The sequence below is a fragment of the Rhamphochromis sp. 'chilingali' genome (assembly GCF_963969265.1).
Source record: "Rhamphochromis sp. 'chilingali' genome assembly, chromosome: 18".
NCBI classification, from domain to species: domain Eukaryota; kingdom Metazoa; phylum Chordata; class Actinopteri; order Cichliformes; family Cichlidae; genus Rhamphochromis; species Rhamphochromis sp. 'chilingali'.
The window spans coordinates 9,841,334-9,866,107 of NC_137945.1; the positions used below are offsets into that span (position 1 = coordinate 9,841,334).

The window sequence follows — 24,774 nt, forward strand, 5'->3', positions numbered from 1 at the left end:
GGCCCATATCTGGATGGCATACGTCTTATCATGTCAGAAGTCAGCCAACAGTGCCGACTTGATACCAGATCCTGGCCAGACCTGCTTGCTATGTGGGCACTAACTCACACAGAGACACAGTTACTTTACCAACTGACCCCTGACCCCTGAGCTCCTCAGTGTCCCTCAAACCTCATTCAGGGATCCACTCCTCTATTTCACTGTCACTCCCTGAAAGCTCACTGTCCTCACTTTCTGAGGACAGAGAGTGCACATTCCCTTGGTTTCCTTCCATAAAAGGTATTTACATCTATGTCCTGTAATTATGAGTAGATTGTAAAGTAAAAACATTGACTATGATCATATAAATGCACACAAACACATCTCTACAAACATATTCAAATGCATTATATTGCCTGAAGAAAAACTGGGCTAACTGCGCAGTGTTGCCTTGAGGCAACAAATGAAAATTAACAGTTTTACTGTATAAATAAATTTTAAAAAGTGGAACAAACAATCAAATATGCTTCTTAACATATTCATGCACATACAAGTATTTTTTAATATACATTTATTTCACTATAAACATGTAAAATAGTGATCTTTATCTTGCCTCCTAATGGAGATGTCTCTCATGTAGTGCCGCTTGCAGCATGTTTTTTTCTGTATAAATGCATAAAGGACGATGTCATGATGTTCAACAAAGGTTCACTTCATGAATACTAGATCTGTAAGCCAATATAATTTGGTGTTTACTGGAAATGATTGAATTTTTTTATAATCTATCAAGCTAAAAAAAAAAACAACAACAGTAAAGCTAAAGGTGGTGAACATAGATTGCTTTGTTTGCATGTTAGTTTTGCCGTTGCACTATATTTGAGCAAAAAGTTCCAGGAGTGGGTTGATGAAAGAAAAAAAAACATTGCCTGATTTGAATATGGGCATTCCCTGTTTAAAAACTAGTGCCTTAACAGTTGGCTGGGACTTCCCTGATGTTAGCCTTCTAGTTGGCTTTTAATGTTTGTAGACAAAGTCAACGCGAGGCTAGCCTTGTATTAATGGGTTTTAAAAACACCTTTAATGTACTAACACAGCAGCAGCAGTATTACAGTCTAGACGGCTTCTGTAAAATGTTCTCCTTCATACATCTTGGGACATTGCACTAAGACTCTATACTGGCATATTTAGGTTGCACAAACCAATCAATGCCAGAATAGTGATAGAAAGAGTAAGGTTTCAAGGAAATACTCATCATTAGCTAACTGCATCCTGTCACAGAACATGACTAAGAGGCTGAACTTGAATATTTGATGGTCAAATTGATGGCTTTTGACTTCAATTGACCCATTTTTATAACTTGTTAATGATACAGCGCATTAAGATCTTACATTTTGGTGTTTTATTAAGCTAAGCTAGCCCTGACATAGCATGGCATAGCTCACACATGGTGAGAACTTGCACATCCTTCTTTATATAATATATACAGTGCTCAGCATAAATGAGTACACCCGCTTTAAAAAGTACAAATTTAATGAGCTGCTCAATGAACAAAAGAACAATTTCCAAACTTTTCACAAGGCTGAGTTTTATTGAACATTTGTTTAACTCCATAACATGAAATTAAGGTTAATATTATAACTTAGATCACAAAATCTTCAGTTTTAACCAAATTGGTTGACACAAAAATGAATACACCCCGCAACAAAAACTGCTACATCTACTATTTTGTATGACCACTGTGATTTTCAAGGACAGCACCAAGTCTTCTAGGCATGGGATGAAGAAGCTGGCGACACATTGCAACATCTATCTTTCTCAATTCTTCCAGAATAACCTCTTTTAGAGCCTGGATGCTAGATGGAGAGTGATGCTCAACTTGTCGCTTCAGAATTCCCCACAGGTGTTCGATTGGGTTCAGATCAGAAAACATACTTGGCTGTTCATTTACCTCCACCCTGTTCTTCTTCAGAAATGCAACAGTAGTTTTAGATGTGTGTTTTGGATCATTGCCTTTTTTTGGAAAAGTGCACAACGACCAAGTGCACGGAGTGATGGCAGCATCTTCTTCTTCAGAATAGAGCAGAACATTGTTGAGCTCATGATACCATCAATGAAATGCAGCTCCCCAGCACCAGCAGTACTTGTATTTTTACTCAGTTGTATATAGTATTTGTATTTGTATTCTATTTTTATCTTATTGTATATTTATTTTTATTTTATTCTACTGTATATAGTATTTTATTTTATTCTATTCTGTACAGTTGTGTACTGTATTTATTCTTATTGTATTCTAATTTTTGCCTCATAACTTTTGCACTGTCCACTTCCTGCTGTGACAAAACAAATTTCCCACGTGTGGGACTAATAAAGGTTATCTTATCTTATCTTATCTTACTCACTTAGCCCCACATAAGGACTGCCACCACCATGTTTCACTGTAGGCACCATGCATTTCTCTTTGAAATCCTCACCTTTACGACGCCATACAGTTTTGAAACCATTAGTTCCAAAAACAGTGATCTTTGTCTCATCACTCCAGAGTATATAGTCCCTGTAGACTTCATCTTTTTCAGCATGGGCCCTAGCAAATTCTAGCCATGATTTTTTGTGCATGGGCTTTAGGAGAGGCTTCCTTCGTGGACATTACCCATGCATGCCATTCCTCTGCAGTGTGCGCTGTATGGTGTCACAGGAAACGGTCACTCCAGTTTGGCTTTCTACCGCTTTAGCTAACTGCAGTGAACTTCCATGGTGATTTTCTTCAACCCTTCTCATCAGGAGACACTCCTGTCGAGAGGTTAACATCCGTGGACGGCCTGGACGTCTCTGTAAGATGGTTGCACTTCCATCTTTCTTAAATTTCTGGATCACTTTTGCTACAGTATTTTGGCTGATATGTAAACCTTTGCCGGTCTTCTTGTAGTCCTCACCTTTTTTGTGTAAAGAAATGATTTCCTTTCTTGGATTTTGTGACATTTCTCTTCTATGTGTAGCCATTGCTGACAGCATGAAATGGGAAGAGCTTTTCTTTGTTAAGCCACCTGTCTGCTGGACACCTCTTAAATGAATCATTAGACCCCCTGTGGTTGAATTCCTTTTAATTTGAATTTTGTAGTCTTAAACTGTGGCTTTTCTCTATAGACTATAATTGGGGTGTACTCATTTTTGCGACATGGGCGTGAATGAATTTGTTAGAAAAATCTAATTCATTCACAAATCTTGTTTGCAATCAATGCCCCGCATTTGTGAGAGTATTTTGTAGTATAGTATCTCGTGGAAAATGTTGACTCTCAAAGGAAACTAAAGGTTTTCTGACAAATGTAGTGGGGTGTACTCATTTATGCTGAGCACTGTACTTGGGATTTGTAGACAACTATTGCACTGACCATTGTTTTTGCTACATTTGGAATACTTCTGGTTATTTCTTTATGTTAGGATGAAGAAGAAGCCGTATTGCTCCTATATTAGCTCTTAATTGGCTGACTGTTAAATATAAAATTGAAAATCATTCCCCTCATGTAAAGGGTCTCAAATAATCAGGCCCCATTATATCTTAAAGATCTCATAATGCACTGAGCATTTCTTTTCTCAGCCTTTTTCGCTTCCCGTGTGATTTTACTGCATTTAATCATTAATAATCATTTAACTCTCTCTCTCTCTCCATTCTTCCTCCCTTTGCGCTCTTCTCTTTCTTCTCACTATTATGGGGTTTTTGCCCTAAAAAATAAATCATACCTGTCAGTACAATATAATTCTTCAGATCTATTCATCAAAATACAATAACGTGCTATCTGGAAGGTAACTCTTATAGATAACAGGCAACTCTTGGTTTATATTTAACTAAACAGATCACAATTTACTTAGAGAATGTACATTAAAAGATAGGTTTACAGTGTGCAGCGAGTAAGGTGACACAATCCCAAAAAAATAGTTTCAAACAAGTACCTACAAAGTAGGTAAAAGGTCATCTGTGGGCTGGTAAACCGGTTTCAGGCAGGTGAATAGACGACAGACATGCAGAATCAGCAGAACCATGCACACTGCTAAAGAGTCTTATGTAAACTGCCTGCATAGTGGTGTAGTTTTCCCTGATGGGCCTAAACACTGTTTTAAAACATTTAAAATGAAACAGCCAGAAAATTCGAACATTAATGATTTGGCGGAAACACGGAAAATGACCGGACTCATTTCTTCCTCGGACAAATACCTGAAAACCAAGAGGTGATGCTGAAGCAAATCAGCCAAAAATGTTGCTTTTCCCAGGTTTATTGGAATTGTAAAGAACATATAATATGACAGGTGGAATAAAAAATAAATTAAATACAGATAGAGAATACAAGAGAGTAGTTACGACTAATAAATAACATGCATAAAAATCTAATCAGCAGCAGTGATATATGTGCATGCTACATTATGTTTAATTTAAGGCTTTAGGCTGAAATGTATATTTAGAGACACAACATTTTAAGCTAAGCAGGACAGTTTGCTTAGAAGAATGCAAGTCTAAAAGATGCAGAACGCAATACAGCAGATACCTAAATTCATTCAATGCTGAGGACTCTTTTCATCATAGACAGCACAGCTGACTGTACCAATATACAGCAGATTTTAACATCCTAAAGCAGTGGTTCTCAAGCCATGTCCTTCTGGGAGAAACAGAGCCTTGACATTAGGATGGCCAAAGACACAATGTGAAATTAAACCTATTGTCATTCTTGAATTTTGCACAATTTCAGAAACAAACTCCAGAAACATTTGCATATTTGGAGCTTGGCTGAAGGTGAAGGCAGTAAACATGACACCCGTTAATGCCACATGACGTGCTTGTACCAGGGAGCAGTCAAGTTAAAGAGGTCACATGTGACTTCTGAAAAGTCCCTAAAAAGTTCAGGGCTGTAGTGCTTGTTTAAATACAAAAATTGTGGCACTCCTGAAAGTGAACATTTCAAAAAAGCTTGAGAATCAATGCTCTGAAGAAACATTAGGGGAGCATGTTTCATAAATATCAAGCACAAAGGTACACACAGTAGTGCCTGCACTAAAGCACTTTGGTCTGGTCAAGTCGGACTCTACGTGGATTCAGTGAGTCCTGTACATACAACACAAAAACAACATTTTTTTAAAAAGGCACCGTAGAGTCAGAGAAAAAGGAGAGATCATGGTAATGTGTGAACATGTGCGTGTTTTCCCCACAACAGAATTCTACTCCATCATGCATTGTTTTCTGAGCGCTTGTCGTTGGCCAGCCTGTCTCGTTCTCTGTGCCGCTGGATGGCTCGCCAGATCCGGCAGAGGATTCCGCCCCTGAAAGGAAGCATAGATGTTGTTACAGCACATCACACCTACATGTGCATGTTAATTATTAGCTAAAAGTATAACTTGAAAAAGGCAGTAAAAAAGGCTGTAAGGTTAACTCTCTTATCGCTTATGTCCTTTGAGGTAAAAAAAGGATGATAAAGTCTTATCAAACACATCAGTACAGCAGTCTTGTGTGGGAAATCTTGCCAGAGCATATGAAACAATGGTTTGTCACAAAGCAAAACCATTCAATCTGTCATTGTTTTTGGTTAAAATGTTGCTGTTTTACTGAGTCAAAATGCTAAATCATATATTTGTGATAAGTGGTAATCTGTGGGGCTAATCTATTAAGTTGGTATGCAGTACTATAGGCCATGGGAGAAGCTAATGGCAATGGGTCAACAGTTCTGAAGTATTTTATAGCTGCAAAACAAACATTTGTTGTATGCTTGCAAAAGTCTGACTTTATTTAACTCTGACCTATTACTCTGTGACAGGAGATAACCGAGGTCAGCAGCATCCCTAGTTTCTAAAAGACTTTTGCAGTTATAAACGGTAAAATGACATCAGACCACTTCAGAAGAGGCTATTCGTACAGTGAGATACCATTTAACCTTGTGGAAGAAAAATGGTGTGATTTAACCATTCTAATGTTTTCTGGAACATCAGAGGAGTTTGGAAAGTCAGTGACCTATAAAAGGTAAATGTCAAGGAGGCAATGATGAAGATTTACTCTTCATGTACTTGGAAAGAAATGTATGACTTTTATGAAATGTGTTTATTTCTCAGACTGCAGGACTAGCTTTATATAACTTATGTGCAGATACCGTAGATGTAGGCACCGGAGGTCCTCTTTGGTAACGTCACGAAGAATGTCCGTCAGTGTATATTCCTCAAGAACAAACTAGGACAAAACAGAAGCACTCTTACTTTATATTGACACTTCACTGCCACGGTGCACTAGAATGATAAGCTGCACACTAATGGCCTATATAAAGATACTCAACCTTGTCTATGGTGTCGGGGTCTGCGCCCTGCTCTTTCAGCCAGTCGATGAGCTGCTTGTCTGGCTCATGGTCTGCTGGGATGTGGTGGATGGATGGAGGTGAAATGTCTGAAACGACAGGTATAAGAACACTTTGCTCAAAGTACATGTTGATCTTCAGTATTAACCCTTTCTGGTCACTACACTGAGCAGCCAGTCAAAGGCTGTTTTCTTGTATTTGTGTCAGTGTTGATGGTATACTTGCACATAAAACACTACATTGCACACTGATGTGTCACTCCATACCCTGCCACCCAATGGTCGTTTAATGTTAATATACTTGGATGACGTGTTACATTGTAATTACTGTTATTTAACCCTGTCATGCATGAATTATGACAACCTCAATCAGGATTTTTCTTTTAAGTACTTAATTCATCCTCCATGCCTAAAGATAAATAAGATACTTAAGAAAAAAATCCTGATTGAGGTTGTCATAATTCATGCATGACAGGGTTAATGATCTCTTCTCCATGACGACAGCACAAGAATGTTAGATCATCACTTTGGCACCTATACATGTCAAACTAGCTGCACAAGCAGCTACAGGCTGACGTGCAACTTCAAAGAGATGTACACTAAACTTGACAAGGACTTCAAAATAATGCCGGGGGCTTTTAAAAATAGCCGCAACGAGAAAAAGTCCCCGGCAAAGAGCCAAACTCAAACCACTAATTAAAGCACAGCTCTCTCTTAAATTCACAGGATAATCTGAAATATATACACATTACCACGTAAAGTTCTGCTGCTCCAACTGTCTGACCCCCAAATATTTGAACTGCAATATGTGGAAGTGGAAGAAGTCTTTTCTCACAATGTATGGATCATCAGTAGAGGACATAAAATTGATACCTATCATTATCATTGGGTGCAGCACTCTAAATAAATTAGAGTGTGTGAGAGACTGCACTTTCAAATTTCCATTAGGCGCTCAGGAGGGTTTTAAACCAGCTGGATTAGAGATTAATTACACTAAAGAATAGAGTCTTAGGTAAGGAGGCTATAATGTCTTTGAGAAAGATTCAAGGGAAAGGCATTTGTTTAGATTTAAAACCTTCCTGTTGGATTAAGCTGTACAATCTATTTCCCCCTACTTCCTCTTTTTCATAACAGAAGAAGAAAAAAGTGTTTTTGTATCACGATCAAGCAGTTGTGAACATAAGCCCTATATCATTAACTTACTAATAGAAATAGAAATGTGCAATAGAAGCTGCTAAAAATGCTATAGCATTTTGTATTTTTTCACTGTTTATACTGGTGGAGTGTAGAGTAACTAACTCTCAATTACAATTTCTGATCCCATCTGCAGAAGATTTAATTCAAAGCCTGAAACAGGATTTGAGGAATTCTTGGTTTTCAGATTTCCACAAAAAAATACCATAAGCATTACCACTGAGAGCAACAGGTTTCCAAACATTGTAGGTTTAGAACAAACATTTTTTAAGAATGAATTGAATGATAACTAGGACTTAATACAGGTCCATCCACAACTATTTGGACAATGCAACACAGGATCACTCCCATCTCCATCTGCATCCTGACCCATGGAAATTACATTTTATGGCTCTGGCCTGAAGCCTTCACTCTCACAATGGCTCTAGTCTTGTTCAGCTCTTCCTGCAGACTGTGTGGTCATTCACTACCTTATCTTTTCCATGGAGCCCAGAAATCTTCCCGTGACTAAACTTTGTTCAGATGCTGGTAGAGTTTATTGCTCTTGGCTATCTGGCATTAATTTGTTTGAGATTAGAAGCCTCATGCTAGCAGTCGTAGTACCTACATATCTGGTTACGAGTTTACATTCCTTTTTATTTTGGGCGGGAATCACATTTCAGATGTAAAAACACAACCTACTAAGTGTCAAGCACATGTCAGCAGTGCTGAATTATTTACAATATTATCTGTGGAATATTATCATACATTTATGCAAAAAATAAATATATAAATTATATAGTGTTACCACAACTGAATCCCAACCTAACTCAACCCTAACATTATTATCCAGTATTCTTTTCCTGATCTAACTCCTTATGGATATGGATACAGGGTCTAATTTTATAGACTGTGGTCTCTGACTTACAATACTTCTTTTTCAGAAATTGCAACAAATTAACAACATTAAATAACATTAAATCTTACTTAAATCTCTATTATCTAGTCTCATCTTAAACATGCAAATACCTTCAAAATGTTCCTAGCCTTCTTCCCTGGAGAAATAAGTCTTTTATGGAACCAGTTTAGAAGTCAGATTGTAAAAGTTAAGCATATTTAAACATGGCACTTTTTCTTAGCAGGGAGTGTGTGAGTGACTCAGTTTACCTGGGGGTCTGTGTCTGACTCGGACCAACTCTAAATCATGTGTTCTCTGCTGCAGGGTGGCTTTCAAGACCTGCTGGTACTCCTTCTCCTTTTGTAGCAGCTCATCCAGCAGCCTGCAACAACAATAATATCTGTTAAGTTAATTTCTATAGTTTCTCCTGGTATACACAATGTAAAGATGTTTGGACAAACTATTTTATACTGAAACTTCCTGCTTTGAAATTCCATAGTGGAACTGATTTGGACACACGCATTAATGTCAGTTATTGGTAGGAGCTATAGCTACACAGTACAACGGCTAAATACAAGAATCGCATTATAGTGCATTACACAATTGTCAAACAAGAGAAAATCCCCAGTTCTATTTCAGGAGGAGACATAAATGCCTTTGGGATTATCTCTAGTGTAAAAACCATGCCAAATCAAACATGCAGTAAGCAGCTAAAAGTAGATTTTTACATTATGACTAAATCGACATGTACAAGCACAGGGCTAAAGTGCAGATGCAGTTTTTACAAAGTCAACATGAGTATCAGACTGTTCTTTGCAGTCCCATTTCCACTGTGGTACTTATTAATAAAGTTTCCACGAGGCTATCTCAATTAAAAATTCAAAAGTCTGCAGAGAGTCAGCTGCAGGTGTGTTGTTTGAGAGTGTTTGAGAGGCAAAAATGAAGCAGAAATGCTGAGAACAAATACCAAAATCTGAATGAATGGCTGAAAAAGATTAAATCTAAAGTAATGAACTAAAGCGTCTTAAGTTGAAGTTACTAATAGCTAAAAGCAGTAAAGGAAAAGCTAAAAAAAAAGGTGATGATGAAATCACTGATCACATGTCTCTTGATGGTATGAATGAAGACATTATTGCGTTTGATAGATGCCACTCACATGACCGCATTTGTGAGCCAGTAAGGAAAAACAAAACAACTTGAAATGCAAATGTAAGAGCTGAGGAAAACCCCTCTCTGTATCATTGAAGCATGGTGCCAGTAATTACCATCTGATTAAGGTGATTACTGGCACCATACTGTTTTGTGTATTAGGACTGTGCAGAAATTTGCTCCATTTCATGCCCCTGTGGGTATGTCAGCCACCTATCATAAACAGCCCTGAAGAGATAGTGACAGTGTACGTGGGTATGCTTGTAACCTCACGTTCTGTCCTTGTTTTCCGCTTCCTGCTTCAGTTACAAGTGGAAACCTGTGCATGCAGGCCTGGAGAAAAAATTCCACATGAGCCTGTGAAGGTTTCCACCTGACCTTAACCGTGGTAAACAAAACATTTAATTAAGTGGGTACCTGTTGGTTTCGTGTTTGAGCCTGCCCAGCTGGGCGCCTAGATGATGATGTGAGCGTTGATGTTCGTGGGAGTGGGAGGAGTTCACAGTGCTGACCGCAGAGTGTGTGTGATCGGACGTTGTCCCCGTCTCGTCAGTTTGCTGCACTAAAATGGGTCCAAACTCTGCTTCCTCCTCATCGACCTCGTCTTCCTTCTCTGCTCCCTCACACTCTGACGCCGGGCCAAAGTGGGTCTGCAGCTCTATTGTGTTAGTAAAAAAGTCATAGGTCAAGGTAATTGATGTTATGTTGTTGGCTTTCTGCGAGCACTCTACTACTTAAACTACTAAACCATAAATCGGAAAAGTAAAATAGCATGGATGTTAATGTCCACTAGATGGAGTAAAAAGCTTATGACAGGCTGCAGCTGCCAGAGATGCCCACCTGGTATAAGGATGGTTATTGCAGCCTGCACAGCTCGTCGGATGATGTTATCCATGGCAAACATCCAGTGGGGTTTAATGTGGTGATTTCTCAGGACCTTGTTCACCTGAGAAGGTCCGCACAGACATTTACAGTATAGACACTTTTATTTGTAGTTTTTTTTTCAACACTCACAAGATTCCACACTCACTATAGCTGGTTGTACATTTATTCGATTGTTTTTGGCAAGATGTCTAGTGGAAAACGTGGAAATACTTTTTAGGGCCTTTTTAATTGGCAGTTAAGGACACCAATTAAAAAACAAACTGTCATTATTGTCAGAGACGAAAGGTACAGAAAGTAAACTGAACTGAAGTCTTCTTTCTGGGGAGGGCAGAGGAGGTAGCACTCATCATCTACAAATCAAAGGTTGGTGATTTGATCCCTGGCTGCTCCAGTCTGCATGCCAAAGTATCCTTGGGCGAGAAAATGAACCCCAAATTGCTCTCTAATGAAACAATTGGAATGAAACCATGCGTGTGTGTGTGTGTGTGTGTGTGTGGGTGTGGGTTAGTGCTGACCGAGTCCTGGAAACCAAACAACACCAGCTGAATCTGGTTGATGGATGTGGAGTCAAAGTCGAGGTCCAGCTTGAGCTTGGAGATGGTGGCCGCCATGACGCGCCGCTCCGGGGAATGGATGAAGTCTCGAAGGATGCAGATGATCTGCTTGATGTGATCGATGGACAGCTGGAGATCCTCGCTACCCTACACACAGTTTTAGCAGAGTGTGCAATTTAAGCCTAGTGATCAATAACTGTAGCATTACAAGCCCATATTATTAAGATTATTATAAAAAATTTAAAAATTATAAGTGATTTTGTAGATTTTTGTTCCTGGTTGGGTTGTATCTTTATCTTTTAGGATTTTACCCTGTGCAATAAAGTACATTTCTTTATCTAGGGAAGGATATTAGTATTCTGAAAGACCAATTACGCCCCCCAATGGAAGAATCAGGAACAACAGTTATTTTAGATTGCAATTAGGCTCCCTGTGACTGCACTGGATTCATGGTAGTGAAACAGTAATGACAATCTGTGTTGCAAATTGCTCAGACATAGATCATAGGGGTATAATATGAAGCAAGTCTAACATAGCCAGGCTTTCTTTGGTTTGGTAAAATCTGAAACCCCAGCTGGGGTATCATGATCCAGATTTCATTACGGTGGTTATCAACTCTTCCCATTAACCCCAGCTTTATGCTTAGAGCTCTGTGTGCACTTGATTTGATGTATCACTTGACTCTTCTGCACAAAATGGATCATTGGGACACCGTCTACTCGAGAGTCATTAACAGATGAGCAGGTAGCAAAAATTTCTAGATAAAAACTGCAATTTGTGTTAGTATGTATGGCTCTGTAGGTTATATACATAAAATATATTCCTTCAGCAGAACATCTACACCACACTTATACAGTGCTGTAAATAAAAGAATCAGTGAAAGCGTGGCATTTCCAGCCTATATTAAATTCTCAACATAAACTGCTCCAAAGCAGGTTGTGATTAGCAGAAGTTACCTGTAAAATGTGGCTTATGATCTGCCCTTGTTTCCTGGAGACAAAGCCACTACTTTTATAACTAAAACGTTAAACTGGGTCTTCCAGGAAAGCTGAGTCATCATGTTTGCTCAGGTGAACAGACCTTTCTCTCCACAACAATATATGTCCCCCGAGTGTGCTTCTGGAACCAGACTTATATCTCCACTCTATATATAACACAAGTAGACACACACACACCTGCATGTGATTTTCCCTGAGGTTGGAGATGACCTTTTCCTGGTCTTCATTGAGGACCTTGTACAGAATGGCCCGTCTCTCGCTGTCCTTCTTTAGCATGAACAAACCACTGTCCCTGTCCTCAGGAGATGGGGGAACAGAGCGGTCCTCTGATACTGAACCCTCATCAGGCACACTGCAACACACATACACACACACAAAGTTACCTGAGAAGCACATAAAACAAGACATGAAGTGAACAGATGATTTACAGCAGTGTGCTCTTTAATTTATTTACAGATACAAGCCTCTCCTGGCTACTCTGTGTGCAAAGGAAAGTGCAGAAGTAGCATGAGTCAGCGCTGCGTGACGTGCATGCATGTGTGCACATTGGTGCTCGACTGATGTGTGCAGAGCCACCAGCTGAAGCTTGTAAAATTATCAGGACTCGTTAAATTAGTATTGTAAAAGGCAGCGGAGGACGGTGTGAGTGCAATAAGGCCACCTGCTATCTGCACACACAGATGCACTCGTTCATTTACATCGTTTCACATGATCTGAGCTTCAGCACCAGCAGCAGGATTTCTTTGCAGAAACACATTGTTTCATTGCTCTAATAATTTGTAAAACAATATTTTAAAAGGAAACAGTTTTCTTAATGCCATCCGATCCCAGTCTGATGCAAAATCTCAGTATGTGGTTTCAGACACACCTCAGGTAGTTAGAACTGGGAGGTTTGAGCAGATTCTTGGAGCCAGAGCTTTTCCTCTTGTCAAAGAATATGTCGTGTTTTGCGTCGCAGTCGGGACTCACAGAGCCATGCTCACTGCTGCTACTGCCAGCGGCCTCGCCTTGCACCTGCACTGGCAGGGAGATGTTAGGGATATAGTCTGAAGAATACATAAAAAGAAGAATAGGAATAAGACATGGGCAAGACAATTAAAACTTAATACACTCACACATAAGGACATTTTGTCCTTTACCCATACTCAACTTTATTATATGACTTTTTATGGCCATTCACCATTGCATTTCATCCTGCTACTTGTATCACACCATCAATAAAACCTAGTGACCCAGCTCCACTGGCAGCGCTACATGCCTACTACCATAACACTGCCTCTACGATATTTGCCAGATATGCTTTGGATAATGCTGTTTCTCTCCTTCTCGACATATTTATCTTCCCATCATTCTGGTACAAGTTAATGTTAGTTTTCAGATTCAGATTCAGAAGACTGAAAAGGCAAAAACACAGGGGCAATTAAGAGACTGACCTTGCAATTAAATTGAATTATAGCTTTAATCACATGATGTTGTTTTTTTTTTTTTAATCCACTGTGGTGGTTGGTCAAATGTTGAGGGTTAGGGTAAGGAAGCCTAAATGCAATAATGTCATTTTCTGTGACATAGTGTGACCTTCACTGATTGGGTGGGAGTGTCACAGTCCAGGGTCAGTGACCCAGTGTTTTAAGTTTTGTATCATTACTGAATTTTGATTTTGTCATCGTTTATCTTTTCTAGTCTTTTGGGCTCTGTTTCTGTGACCCATGGTTACGGTCAACTGTATCCTAGTCAAGTCTGTGTCTGTGATGTTTCCTGTTTTACTTTGAAAGTCTGTGTCCTATGTCAATGTATTGAGTTTTGCTTCATCTTGGTCTTGTCATGTCAGATTACTCCCAGCTGTGCTCTCCTCCTGTGTCTCATTCCCCTCGTTATCCCTCAGTGTATTTAAGCCCCGTGTTTCTCTTTGTCAGTGTTGCGTTGTCTGTTATCCATGTCATAGTTAATCATAGTCAGTCTGTTATTCGAGTCATCATGTATCATAGTTTCCTTAGTTTTCATGTTTCCACCCGCCATCAGCCAAATAAAGGCTCGCTCTTTGTTTGATTTCAAGTTCTGTTCTCCTGGGTCTGCATTTGGGTTCACATCTGAAAAGCACCGGCTGCTCAGCTGTGACAGTGAGAAATATATGTGGTTTTATGACCTCACACAAAGGGAAGAAAAACCAGTTTGGATATTACTGGTTTCTCACCTGTATTTTTTTAATCAAATAGCACTACTATTTACATGAGCATCACAAAAATCATGCAGTAAAACCCATTTGGAAATGTGGTGATATTTTTGTGGCATTGTAGTAATGTCTGTATTTACCTGGTGATTTGAAGGCGATCTTACTCTTCTTGCCCTTGGTGTTGTGCTTGACAAAAGTGTCTCTGAGCAGGTCCAAGGCGATGGCCCTCTTGTGAGGGTCGGGCTCAAAGCAACGTAGAATAAATGACTTGGCCTCCTGTGACAAAGACTCTGGAATCTCTGGGTGAATTTTAAACATGCCAACCTGAAGTGAGAGACCACAGAGATTTAGTGTTAGAAGAAAATAAACATGTGTTTTGCAAATAACTGGACCGCTGAAGGCTGGAAAGGTTCATAAGTAAATACGCAAACTAACACAAATAAGCTCAGTGTCTACCTTAAACATGGCTGCCTGTGGTTCCCCCAGCTCATGAAAGGGAGGTTTCCCAGTGGCCATTTCTATAATGGTACATCCCAGGGACCAAATGTCAGCTGGTGCCCCATAGCCTCGAGGGCCCTTGTCAATTATCTCTGGAGCCATGTACTGCAAGGTACCTTCAAGTAGAGAAGTATATCGTGTAAGCATTTGCAACACAGAAAGAGATGCAAGAGAGTCAACAAATCCATTTTTACTTGCAAACCAAGACTATGAAGTAGCAAAAGGCTGCTTCTGTTAGCTAATATTTTTATAACAGTGTATACCCTGACTGGACATTTTATTGCATGGCCTTGCACACAAAGTGCAATCTGAGGCGAAGATTAAAGATAGATAGATTTCAGAAGAATTTTATTTTGTCTCCCAGTCTGCTCAGAAATTCTGTGCAGATTGGCATTTGCTCCAAATGCTGATGTAAATAGAGAGCCAGCAAGAGCTATAAAAAAGGAGAGTGAGACAAGAGCAAGTGATGCTCCAGAGAAGAAACGGATAAGGAAACACACACACACAGACAGCTCCTAATGAAAGGTAAACACCCTTCTGCCTCTGCTTGATTAGCTAATCTAATTACACACCTTGCTGGCTGCTGGAGAAGGCCAGATGGCCAATAAATGTGTATGTCAGTACATTCGCATGCACTCATGTGTCTCTCTGTTTCCATAGAGGCTGATTGTGGCTCTTGACATTTTGAAGGTCATTTGATATTTACACTCATAGTCTGAGAGTGAGCATATCTCAGACTCCATTTATGCATCTCAGACTGAATTAGTCTGTTTATGACAGGTCAGGGCTCGTGTGTCTTTTTGTGACATTGGAGTTAAAGAGAAATGAAATTGCTCATTGTGCATTTTTCTTCCAAGCAGAACGTTTTTAAGTTGTTCACGTCTGAGAACTTCGTGGGATTTGTGAGATTATTATATTATCGTTATACCCCTAATTAAAGATTGTGAAATCATTGTGTAGTTTTAGTTTGCATTATTCTCCTGACTAAGAAGAAGGTGATAACTATTACAGTTATTAAACTGATTTGTATTACATTAGACTGCTGATTTATTGTGAATGAATGATATTGTTTTATGATGCATTATACGGCTGAGGTATAAAAAATACTGTTTTCAGAGAGTCATCACCTTATTTGTCTGAATAGAAAAGAACAGAACATACAGCACAGGAAGGCAAGATCATAACTTAGGCTCACTGAGAGAGAGAAAGAATGTGGATGTTTAGGTTTTATGACTAGGTGGAGGGGGGCTGAAGCTATAAGAATTGGAGGAACGCTCAGACACTTCGAGATCAGGCGGACTCATCTCCCATCCGGATGGTTTATGCTCATAAAGTGTTGAATTGTATGGAATAAAAGCTTGTTGATTGAGCATTTATACACCGAGTATTGTCCTTCCTTCAGCCCAACGATCAAAAGAATTGGGAGCATTTAACAGATTACTGTTATTACAAACTTCAACTTAATCCCTGGGCTATTGTTTGAAATTTCTGTCAGTCATAGACAATGAACAGTTTAAATGGTTAGCTAACAGCATAAACAAATGGTACATGAACAGCTTTGGGCTGTTAGCTACACAAAAACAGGTGAAATTAGTCACCAATAGCTGTTACATGGAGTAGCAGCTAAAAGTAGGGCATGAATGATTTTAATAGTAAGCTAATACTTTTGAACAGTTTGAAGACTTGTGTGTTTGTGTACATTGCACATGGCTCTCGGGGTACATCAGATGAAACCACCGTGTTAAACTATATTCTAGCAATAATGAATTGTTTTTTATAGATATTGTAATATTGAAAGGCTGTTTCTTTTATTTAATGCCTTTGTAATCTCATTGTTTAGGTTTTAGGTATACTGTATATATATATGTATACTGTGTGTATATATATATATATATATATATATATATAGTTTTTTGTTGGGGTTTTTTTTAATGTTTTTATGGGTTTTGATGGGTGTTTATATGTATTTTAAAACCTGTTGTAAAATTCAAATTCTGCAAGATGATCGAAAAGGTTACCTGTGAATGTTTCTGTACAGGGATTGACTCCTGCCAACCGTTTTGAGGTACCAAAGTCAGAGATCTTCAAGACACCACTATAGGTGTTAACTAGGACATTATCACCCTAAAAAGAAACAAATGAGGAGAGATTTAAATGCATTGAACTATGTGGGTCATTATTATTTAAACTGAAGCCTACAGAATTATCACCAATTATCACCAAGTACTTCCCCATCAGTAATGGGGTTCCACGAGGCTCTATTCTTGGCCCTGTCATTGTTCCCACTGAGCTTCAGTGCTGTTTCTTTCTAGTTATTCTTTTTTTTTTTCTCTCCACCTATGTGATACATATGCATATGTGTGTGATTTGATAGGTTTCCCTGGAGTTCTGAGATTTTCTGAGGGGCATGCCCACTAACCCATTCTCATTGGATCTTTGGTCGGCCCACCTCGTCTACTAATTTTTCGCCTGCAGTACGAGGACCAGCTCTGCAGTTTTGCCATTTGTACACATTTATGGCTCTCAGTGTCTCAGGTCCCTCTTGTGTGTCAGCTGTCAGCAGTCTCTTAGCCTCATTTCTAAAGTCATTCACCCATAAACCTACTTCTGATTTATCTGCTTGCTCACTCTCGACCAATTCAGAACACCTATGTCTCAGGCACGTCAAACTGACTGATGTATCTTAACATGAATGTACTTTTGCAGGCTCAGATGCCAACTAACACAGTCTCAGCTAAGAATGACCAAAGCTGACTAAAGACACCCTGAAAAAAATCCCTCCAGAAATGTGACATTGATGTAAAACAATAGGAAATCATGGAAGCTAACAGGTTGCAAGCTTATGAGAATAAGAGACAAAGTAGCCAAGTGGAAAAGTGTGCATCTTTGAGGATGAGAACCAACATAAGTGTCCAGTATGTGGTCGCCTTTGTGCATCAGACTTTGGCCTGAGATCCCACATGATGGTGCACAAATGAATGGTTTTAGGTTGGACTTGAGGACCACAATACTCGACCATATAGTCTCAGTCAGCAAGAAACTCATTCATCCTATGTAATGCTCAATACTTTAATGTCTTTTCTTCCAGACAAGACAACTTTGTATCCACAAGCTCAAACCTAAGACTACTTGTAAGTTTCTTTAAAAAATAATTTTAACTTGAAATTCAGTCATAATGACATTTCACTTTATAGAAGTAACAGCTGTGTTCCTCAAAGATGTATCATGGCAGGCGGGGTTCCTTCTACCTTGATGTCTCGGTGGACGATCTGGTTTTCATGCAGGTATCGGAGACCTTCCAGAATCTGTCTGGTGTAGAAGATAATTGTTGCCTCCTTCAGAGGACCCCATTTCGACCGTAACAATGCAGACAGACTTCCTGGAGAAAAGAAAGAAGGCGTGTCCAAAGCCTATCTTAAAGGTGGAAAAACACCCAGCTAGTTAGACTAATTACCAACTCGGTGGTCATAAGCATATCTCTCTGAAATAGATGAGCTTTAGAGAAAACATCATTTAGACACAATATCTTATATGTTGTTTTTCTGCTTAAGACATTTTTTTTGCCTTTTCACTGAGGCTGAACTAGATGTATACTGCAGTAAGGCTACCTAATAGGAGGTAACACAAGACAGCTTCTATTACACAGAATTGTGTCTCTTTCTGTGGTTTGTACAAACATACCTCCAGGCACTTGTTCCATGAAGATCTTAATGTATCCATTCTCAGAAATGGAACCCAAATACTGAACAATGTTCCTGTGCTTCAGGTACTTGTGAAGAGCGATCTCTTCATGAAGGGGCTGAGAGTACCTGTCCACGGAAAAGAAAACAGACATCAGAAAAGACAAATTGCATTTCGTACCCTTGCTTTGTGTGTTATTTGTGTAGGTTCTGTTTTATCATTAACTACATTCACATTGGTATTAACACTGGAAATAACATTATCTGTTCATTGTCCAATAATCCAGACACATTTGCTGCAAAGTAAATTATTAAAAATTAAATACTGGTAAAACATTGCTGCAAGCTCCTATTTGTTTTTGTGTGATTTAAGTTCAACTGTAAAATAAAGACTGTTTGCTCTTTGTGTTACTACAACATAATAAACTCTTAAATATACTAAATGCAATTACTGCATTTACTTTTATTTATGTGGAAGAAAAAAACTGAATTTGCCATCAGTTCTCCATCAGTAAAATTTAAATATTTTAATTATTATATATATTAAGCAAAGTTTATGCATTTCTTTTGTTTTGTCAGCTATGCCAAAAAGACTTGGAACCATGAATGTAGGTTGGTAGGTCAACCTACCTGCTGTCTCTTTCAGGGATCTCTTTGATGGCAATTCGGACTTGGTTGCTGAGATCTCTCCCAGCATACACCACTCCGTAGGTGCCACGACCCAACACTACCCTTTCCCCTGTCTCATCGGTGTCATATTCATACTGTAGCACAGAAAAACAGGCATAGAAATGACATATTTTCCATATTTTCCATTAAATATCTCACACACACGTGTGTGTGTGTGTGTGTGTGTGTGTGTGTGTGTGTGTGTGTGTGTGTGTGTGTGTGTGTGTGTGTGTGTGTGTGTGTGTGTGTGTGTGTGTGTGTTAGCACACTTTCAAGCTCACACTGACCTCTAGCGTATCTCCATCACCCTCCCCCTCCAGCTCCACAGCATTCCCAGTACCATCAGATATCATCTCTTTCACCATGGAGCAGAACCTGAAACACATAACCAGACACAGACATTATTACAGTTATTTACAGTTCTAGGCCTTCAGATCACATCTGCGCATATAGTATGAAGTGTACAAACACAAACACGGACGGACACATGACAAACACACACCTACACAAACACATCTAGAGGTGTTTGTCCTCACCGACCGCACTGCTCCTCAGTAGAGAAATAGATCTGGAAGTCATCCGAGTTATCGTGGACGTAGAGGAAGCAGCAACGCTCATCGAACTTACTGATACTGCAGACAGAAGGGCCGCATTAGGCTGGGCACTGTTCTTTATTTTATTTAACTCTTCCTTATGCTGTATTTTATAACACAGTCCTTTTCACAGATTAAAGTAAATCTCATTAGCGTGCAAAAAACTTACATTTGCTCACAGTATAATAATAATACATGGATATAAATGAGTAATTTAGATTGGTAAGCAGGAGAGCAGACAATCAAATTGTGTTGAGGGATTGTATTCTAACACGAAAAAAAGTTGTTTTATTCTATAGCCAGACTTTTACCTGGATCGTCAAATTGTATTTAAGAGCATGGGTGATGGGGGTTTTTTCACAGTAAGCACTGGCCATTAACCACGAGGAATATCCTTACTGATATTTGCATTTTTTTCTTTCTTCCTCCTCCGGTTGCACTGAGTAATTGAAGCTTTGCACAATATGTCACTGTTTTGAATATTGAGGCTGAACAGGTCAGCTGGAGATCCCTAATGATGTTCCTGGCAGCTAGTTCTTCTGTTTACTTCATGTATTATGGATATAGCTGCAGGGAGCCACAATTTATATGCTTGTTTGCACCACTCCTGAGTTCCCTGAGTTACTACAATTGCAGCCCAGGCCCATAAAACCACAAGAGAAATTTGAATTGAACAAAAATGTACGTTTTCTATTTATTTCTATTTGTTTCCCAAACATGTCTCTTGTATACCTAATGCCTTTGATGGACATTGCAGTGAAGTTCCACTCATGAATACCTTTCTGTAACAAAAAACAGAAGTTAATCAATCAACAAATAAAGTGTTTCAGCTCTAACATTTTGTTCCAGTAGGTTCTAGCAGGTAAATGAACAAATATGCATATATGTATATGTTTCTGTCTACTTAGTTGGACGGCTCCAGCCCTCTAGCATTTCTGAATTAGCATAGGTGAAGCAAATTTAGTTAATGCTGGCTCAGCTTTAAGTGTCTGCAACACACTTTTTCTTTTTTTTTCTACAATGATGAGTCAACAATCTTTAAACAGACTCCACATGGATGCAAAATAAAACTTGAATCCCAAAACTATCTGAGCCCAAACCTCCATGTACTCCTTACAAAAAAAATTAAAAATCAATGAAGCAGCATTATGTTCACCTGTCTTGAGATGTTTGACTACAATTAATGTGAAGTGTTATCAAACTTCGTTTCACTATAATGTGTTTGATCAGCACTGCATGTTAAACAAAAGGCAAGATGTAGGCTAATTTAAATTCTGATATAGCATTTTGGTGGTTTTTGTTGTTTACTGGTAATACTGGTGGTACTTCACCCTGGTATACTCGGGTGCAATTAAAATACTGGACAAAATGAGGGTGCAATGAGTTTGTGTAATTACGTGTTATTCAGTCACAATATGTGATGGAAGATTTCACATCAAAGTTCCTTCTGTTTGCATACATGTTGTCTGATTTAGTTTAAGTCATTCACCATTTTAAATAAATTTTTATTTAATATTTAGAATTTTTCCGAGCGGAGGACAATATTCCTAACAGGAAGATGATTAGATGGGCAATGCTCTGACCGTTTCAGCAGGAGAAACATGCCAGATGGAGACGTTCTTCTCTTCAGCCTCATTGTTGATAGACACATAGGATGGCTGGTAAACTTTGGTGGGCTCCAGAATCAGCACCTGTAAACACAAACACCAAAACATTTGATTTTGAACCCCTCAGTCATCATTTTTCAGCATGAATGCATGTATATGTTTACATACTGGAAACCGCAGTCTGTTGGTGGTGCACTGCGTGGCCTCGACGATGATGTCCATCCAGAAGTTGAGTTTCTCTCTCTGAGGAGAATGCTCCAAATTTTGCTTTTTAAACCTTTGGATCAGCTGTAAGTTCTGCACTACTGAACGCAAATACCTGGAAGAAAATACAACCAATTATAATCATTAAAATAAAAAGCATCACACTTACAATTCCTTGAAATTTTGTTTTCGTAAACTGTTTTTTTGTAGCATGTTTGGGCTTACTTAAATAAAAGAGTTGCATTATAAAAACAAATGTACTTTTGTAAGATGAATGTCCTGATACTTCACTACAACTATGAAAGCTGAATACATCTTTAAAAAATTGAGACCTGGGGATCAGAATGTGACCAAAATTTAAAACTAATCTTTATTATGAAAAACATGCATTGACATTGCAACTTTTATATATTTACAAGATCTTCTCTCTTACCAAACAGGTGGCTTCAGCTTGAAGAGCTTCTCTGCAGCCTGAGTAGCTTTAGGAATGTCACTCGCTAGCATGCTAACGGTGAAGAATTGGCCGACGTCCCAGTAGTTATTCATCTTTTCCAAGGAACCCTTGCGCCCCAGCAGGCTGTTCAACCTCACCCCTGATTATAAGAAGACAAAAAGTGAACATTGTAATTGCAGTCTGATTGAAACTGAAGTGGCATGGTCTCAGCTGACTTTTGTACCACAGAAATATCAAGAAAAGGAGCTACTGAATGCAAACTGAATGCTGAAAATACACAACTTAGGTGTTTCACATTGACTTGAGAGTCCGCTGAGAACAAGTCAAAGGGGGAATCAGGTTACCTATTTTTCTGAGTTCCATGGAGCTCTCGAATTGCTGGCCAGCAACTATGAGGAGGACAGCTAGGTTAATACCCGAGTACAGAGTGGGCTGCAGCTCAAAGCCCTTTCTGTACCTGACAGGTGGAAGAGGAAATACAGATGAATACACACAAGGAAACAATAAGATGTGAATAAGATGCATTTATTTCTGTGTGTTCTCACCACTGAATGGCGTTGTCCCTGTTTTTAGTGTCTTTGCAGTCAGAGTCGAGAAAAATGTCCTTGTAGATTCGTCCACAGAGGCAGAACATGTCTGGTGCAGGATGTTCGCAGGACTGCAACACCTGCAGCATCACTCTGAGAGCCTGCTCCCTGTCTCCAGGAGCATTCCTCCTGCACGTACATTCACATGCACATGAAGGAAAACGTTTTCATGAGACTGAGAAGTACACCTTTATTACTTCCATAGGAATTAAAAGTGCAAGTACCAGCCAGGTGTTGCTAATTAAATGCACTTGATAACTGATCATCAGCCTAACTACCTGCTCAAAAGCAGTTTGGGCAGTTTACTGGCCTGGAGTATTCGGGTGTGTGTTAACACAGGAGTGGCTGTTCTAGCAAATTCACCCTACGATCAGATCTTGTAATGTTTAGAGAAACTTCAAACAAAAAATCAAGAGCTACAGACTTTAAACACCTCAGTTAGCATGTTAAAGTTAATCACAGTACAATGAGAGAAAGCCTGAACAAGCTGCCTGGAGAAGGTATCTCTGCAGGACAGCTTAAGTTTGGAAAGTTCCATCTGAACAAACCGCAAGACCACCAGAACATTATCCTTTGGACAGACAAAAGCAAAGTGTAGATATGTGATCATACTTGACATCACCACGTTTGGTTAAAACCAATGACAGCATATCAGCATAAAGACTTTATATCAACTGTCAGCATGGTTGTGGAGGGGTGATGATGTGGGCTTGCTTTGCAGCCTCAAGACCTGGACACCTTGCAGTCATTGACTTGACCATGAACTTCTCTATATACCAAATCACTCTAGAGTAAGTGTGAGGTAACCTTCCAACAGCTAAAGCTTGGCTCAAGCAGGATTATGCAACAGAGCAATAATCCTGAACACAGCAGAAAATTTACAACAGCATGGCTGAAAAAGAAAACAATCGAGGTGTTGCAAAAGTCCAGACTCCAATCTGACTGAAATACTGTGGGGGAACCTTAAGAGAGCTGTGTATAAACAAGTGCCTGTAAACCTCAATGAACAAAAGCAACATTAAAGAAAATGTAAAAGAAGGCTGAGCCAAAATCCCTCTACAATGCTGTGAAAGGCTAAAACGTCATACAGAAAATGAAGACTTCAAGTTATTGCTGCTAAAGTTGTTAAATCATACAGTATACTTAATTTTCCCTGAACAACAAAAATGTATTTTTCACAGAATGCTAGACTTGTGGTCTGTTGCATTTTTGACATGCAGTTACTACATTTTTAGCTCCTGATATCACCACACTGCATATTTATGGTGCATTTTATATGATATGTTAGAATGAATGTCCTCAGTGAAATAAAGGCACAAAAAACAAAAAATGTGGGATCCCTAAAAAGAATTAAAGAAGATAAATCTGCTTTACCACAGGGTTTGGGCATCAAAATGTTCAGTTTCATTGAGCTGCTGCGTACCTGTTCAGGGCAAAGGAGTAATGAAACTGGATCATGGGCTGGGTAGCCAGATCACATGTTGGCAGCATCTCCAGAGTCTGCACCAGTTTCACCATGGCATCATAGTCCTGGTTGTCAGAGAAGCCACAAAAGGGGCATTAAATTTAAACCTAATGATAATGCATTTAGAATATAAATGTCATTCTGAACTTCAGTCTGTAATAACTTTTAAGAAGTTCCCAGCTGATAGAAAGAAATGAAGGTCATGTTTGATGTGTTTGTACCTGTATATCTCTGTAGGAAAACAGCAGGTTCATGACAATGTCCTGTGTTAGGACCTCTGTGTTATCAATTCGGAGTTTAATGCGTGAAAGCTCCTTAGCCAGCTCCTCTCCCTGGTACTTCTCCCTAGCCTTCCTGATGTCGTTGAGCAGGGTGTCCTTAAAGGAAGCACTATATGTACACAGACAAGGAACAGAGGAAGAAAAGAAGCTTTCATTTTAATGTTGATCTAAAGAACAATTTTTGACCTCTAGTGGACCAACCCTTATTTTGCAGCAAACAGACATTACTTACTGTTTTGATGAGATTACTATTGAGTGCTAATGGTCAGTTGGTAGTACTAACAAAAAGCTATGAACAATGATCCTCACTATAGACTCCTACAGTCGGAATACTGCATTGTGCAAAACAAATGCATGGAACATCCCTAGAATAATTACCTCCAACTCCTTTTTAATTTTATTTCTAAAGCACCTAACATCACAAAATGCTTCACGACAAAATACCAGAAGATAAAAACAAAAGGTAGCCAAACACAAGTCTAAAAAGATTCGTTTTTAGCTGTTTTGTAATAGAAAACACAGAGTCCACCTATCACAAGCTCAGAAGGAGCTTTTCAGAGTCTGGGGGTTACTGTTGGAAAAGCTCTGTCTCATCAGCTTTTAGCCTT

At 39.1% G+C, this 24,774-nt stretch overlaps 1 protein-coding gene across 1 annotated transcript in view; it reads right to left on the minus strand.

The window, feature by feature from the left end:
- Nucleotides 1–4,284: 4,284 nt before the first annotated feature.
- The window catches only part of map3k15 (mitogen-activated protein kinase kinase kinase 15), a 28,039-nt gene continuing 7,549 nt past the window's right edge, over nucleotides 4,285–24,774 (minus strand). Inside the window, exons 5-29 of the mRNA XM_080864620.1 lie at nucleotides 24,107–24,275; nucleotides 23,844–23,950; nucleotides 22,379–22,549; nucleotides 22,178–22,290; nucleotides 21,813–21,972; nucleotides 21,344–21,494; nucleotides 21,152–21,259; nucleotides 20,301–20,350; nucleotides 19,512–19,607; nucleotides 19,263–19,350; nucleotides 18,937–19,070; nucleotides 18,308–18,435; nucleotides 17,875–18,005; nucleotides 16,645–16,750; nucleotides 14,585–14,742; nucleotides 14,269–14,452; nucleotides 12,827–13,004; nucleotides 12,136–12,310; nucleotides 10,922–11,107; nucleotides 10,362–10,467; nucleotides 9,939–10,179; nucleotides 8,642–8,754; nucleotides 6,285–6,391; nucleotides 6,105–6,181; nucleotides 4,285–5,283 (exon numbers count right to left, since the gene is read on the minus strand). Coding sequence (XP_080720746.1) covers nucleotides 5,190–5,283; nucleotides 6,105–6,181; nucleotides 6,285–6,391; nucleotides 8,642–8,754; nucleotides 9,939–10,179; nucleotides 10,362–10,467; nucleotides 10,922–11,107; nucleotides 12,136–12,310; nucleotides 12,827–13,004; nucleotides 14,269–14,452; nucleotides 14,585–14,742; nucleotides 16,645–16,750; nucleotides 17,875–18,005; nucleotides 18,308–18,435; nucleotides 18,937–19,070; nucleotides 19,263–19,350; nucleotides 19,512–19,607; nucleotides 20,301–20,350; nucleotides 21,152–21,259; nucleotides 21,344–21,494; nucleotides 21,813–21,972; nucleotides 22,178–22,290; nucleotides 22,379–22,549; nucleotides 23,844–23,950; nucleotides 24,107–24,275 — 3,331 coding nt within the window. The 3' untranslated portion in view covers nucleotides 4,285–5,189. The remainder of the gene's footprint in view (nucleotides 5,284–6,104; nucleotides 6,182–6,284; nucleotides 6,392–8,641; nucleotides 8,755–9,938; nucleotides 10,180–10,361; nucleotides 10,468–10,921; nucleotides 11,108–12,135; nucleotides 12,311–12,826; nucleotides 13,005–14,268; nucleotides 14,453–14,584; nucleotides 14,743–16,644; nucleotides 16,751–17,874; nucleotides 18,006–18,307; nucleotides 18,436–18,936; nucleotides 19,071–19,262; nucleotides 19,351–19,511; nucleotides 19,608–20,300; nucleotides 20,351–21,151; nucleotides 21,260–21,343; nucleotides 21,495–21,812; nucleotides 21,973–22,177; nucleotides 22,291–22,378; nucleotides 22,550–23,843; nucleotides 23,951–24,106; nucleotides 24,276–24,774) is intronic.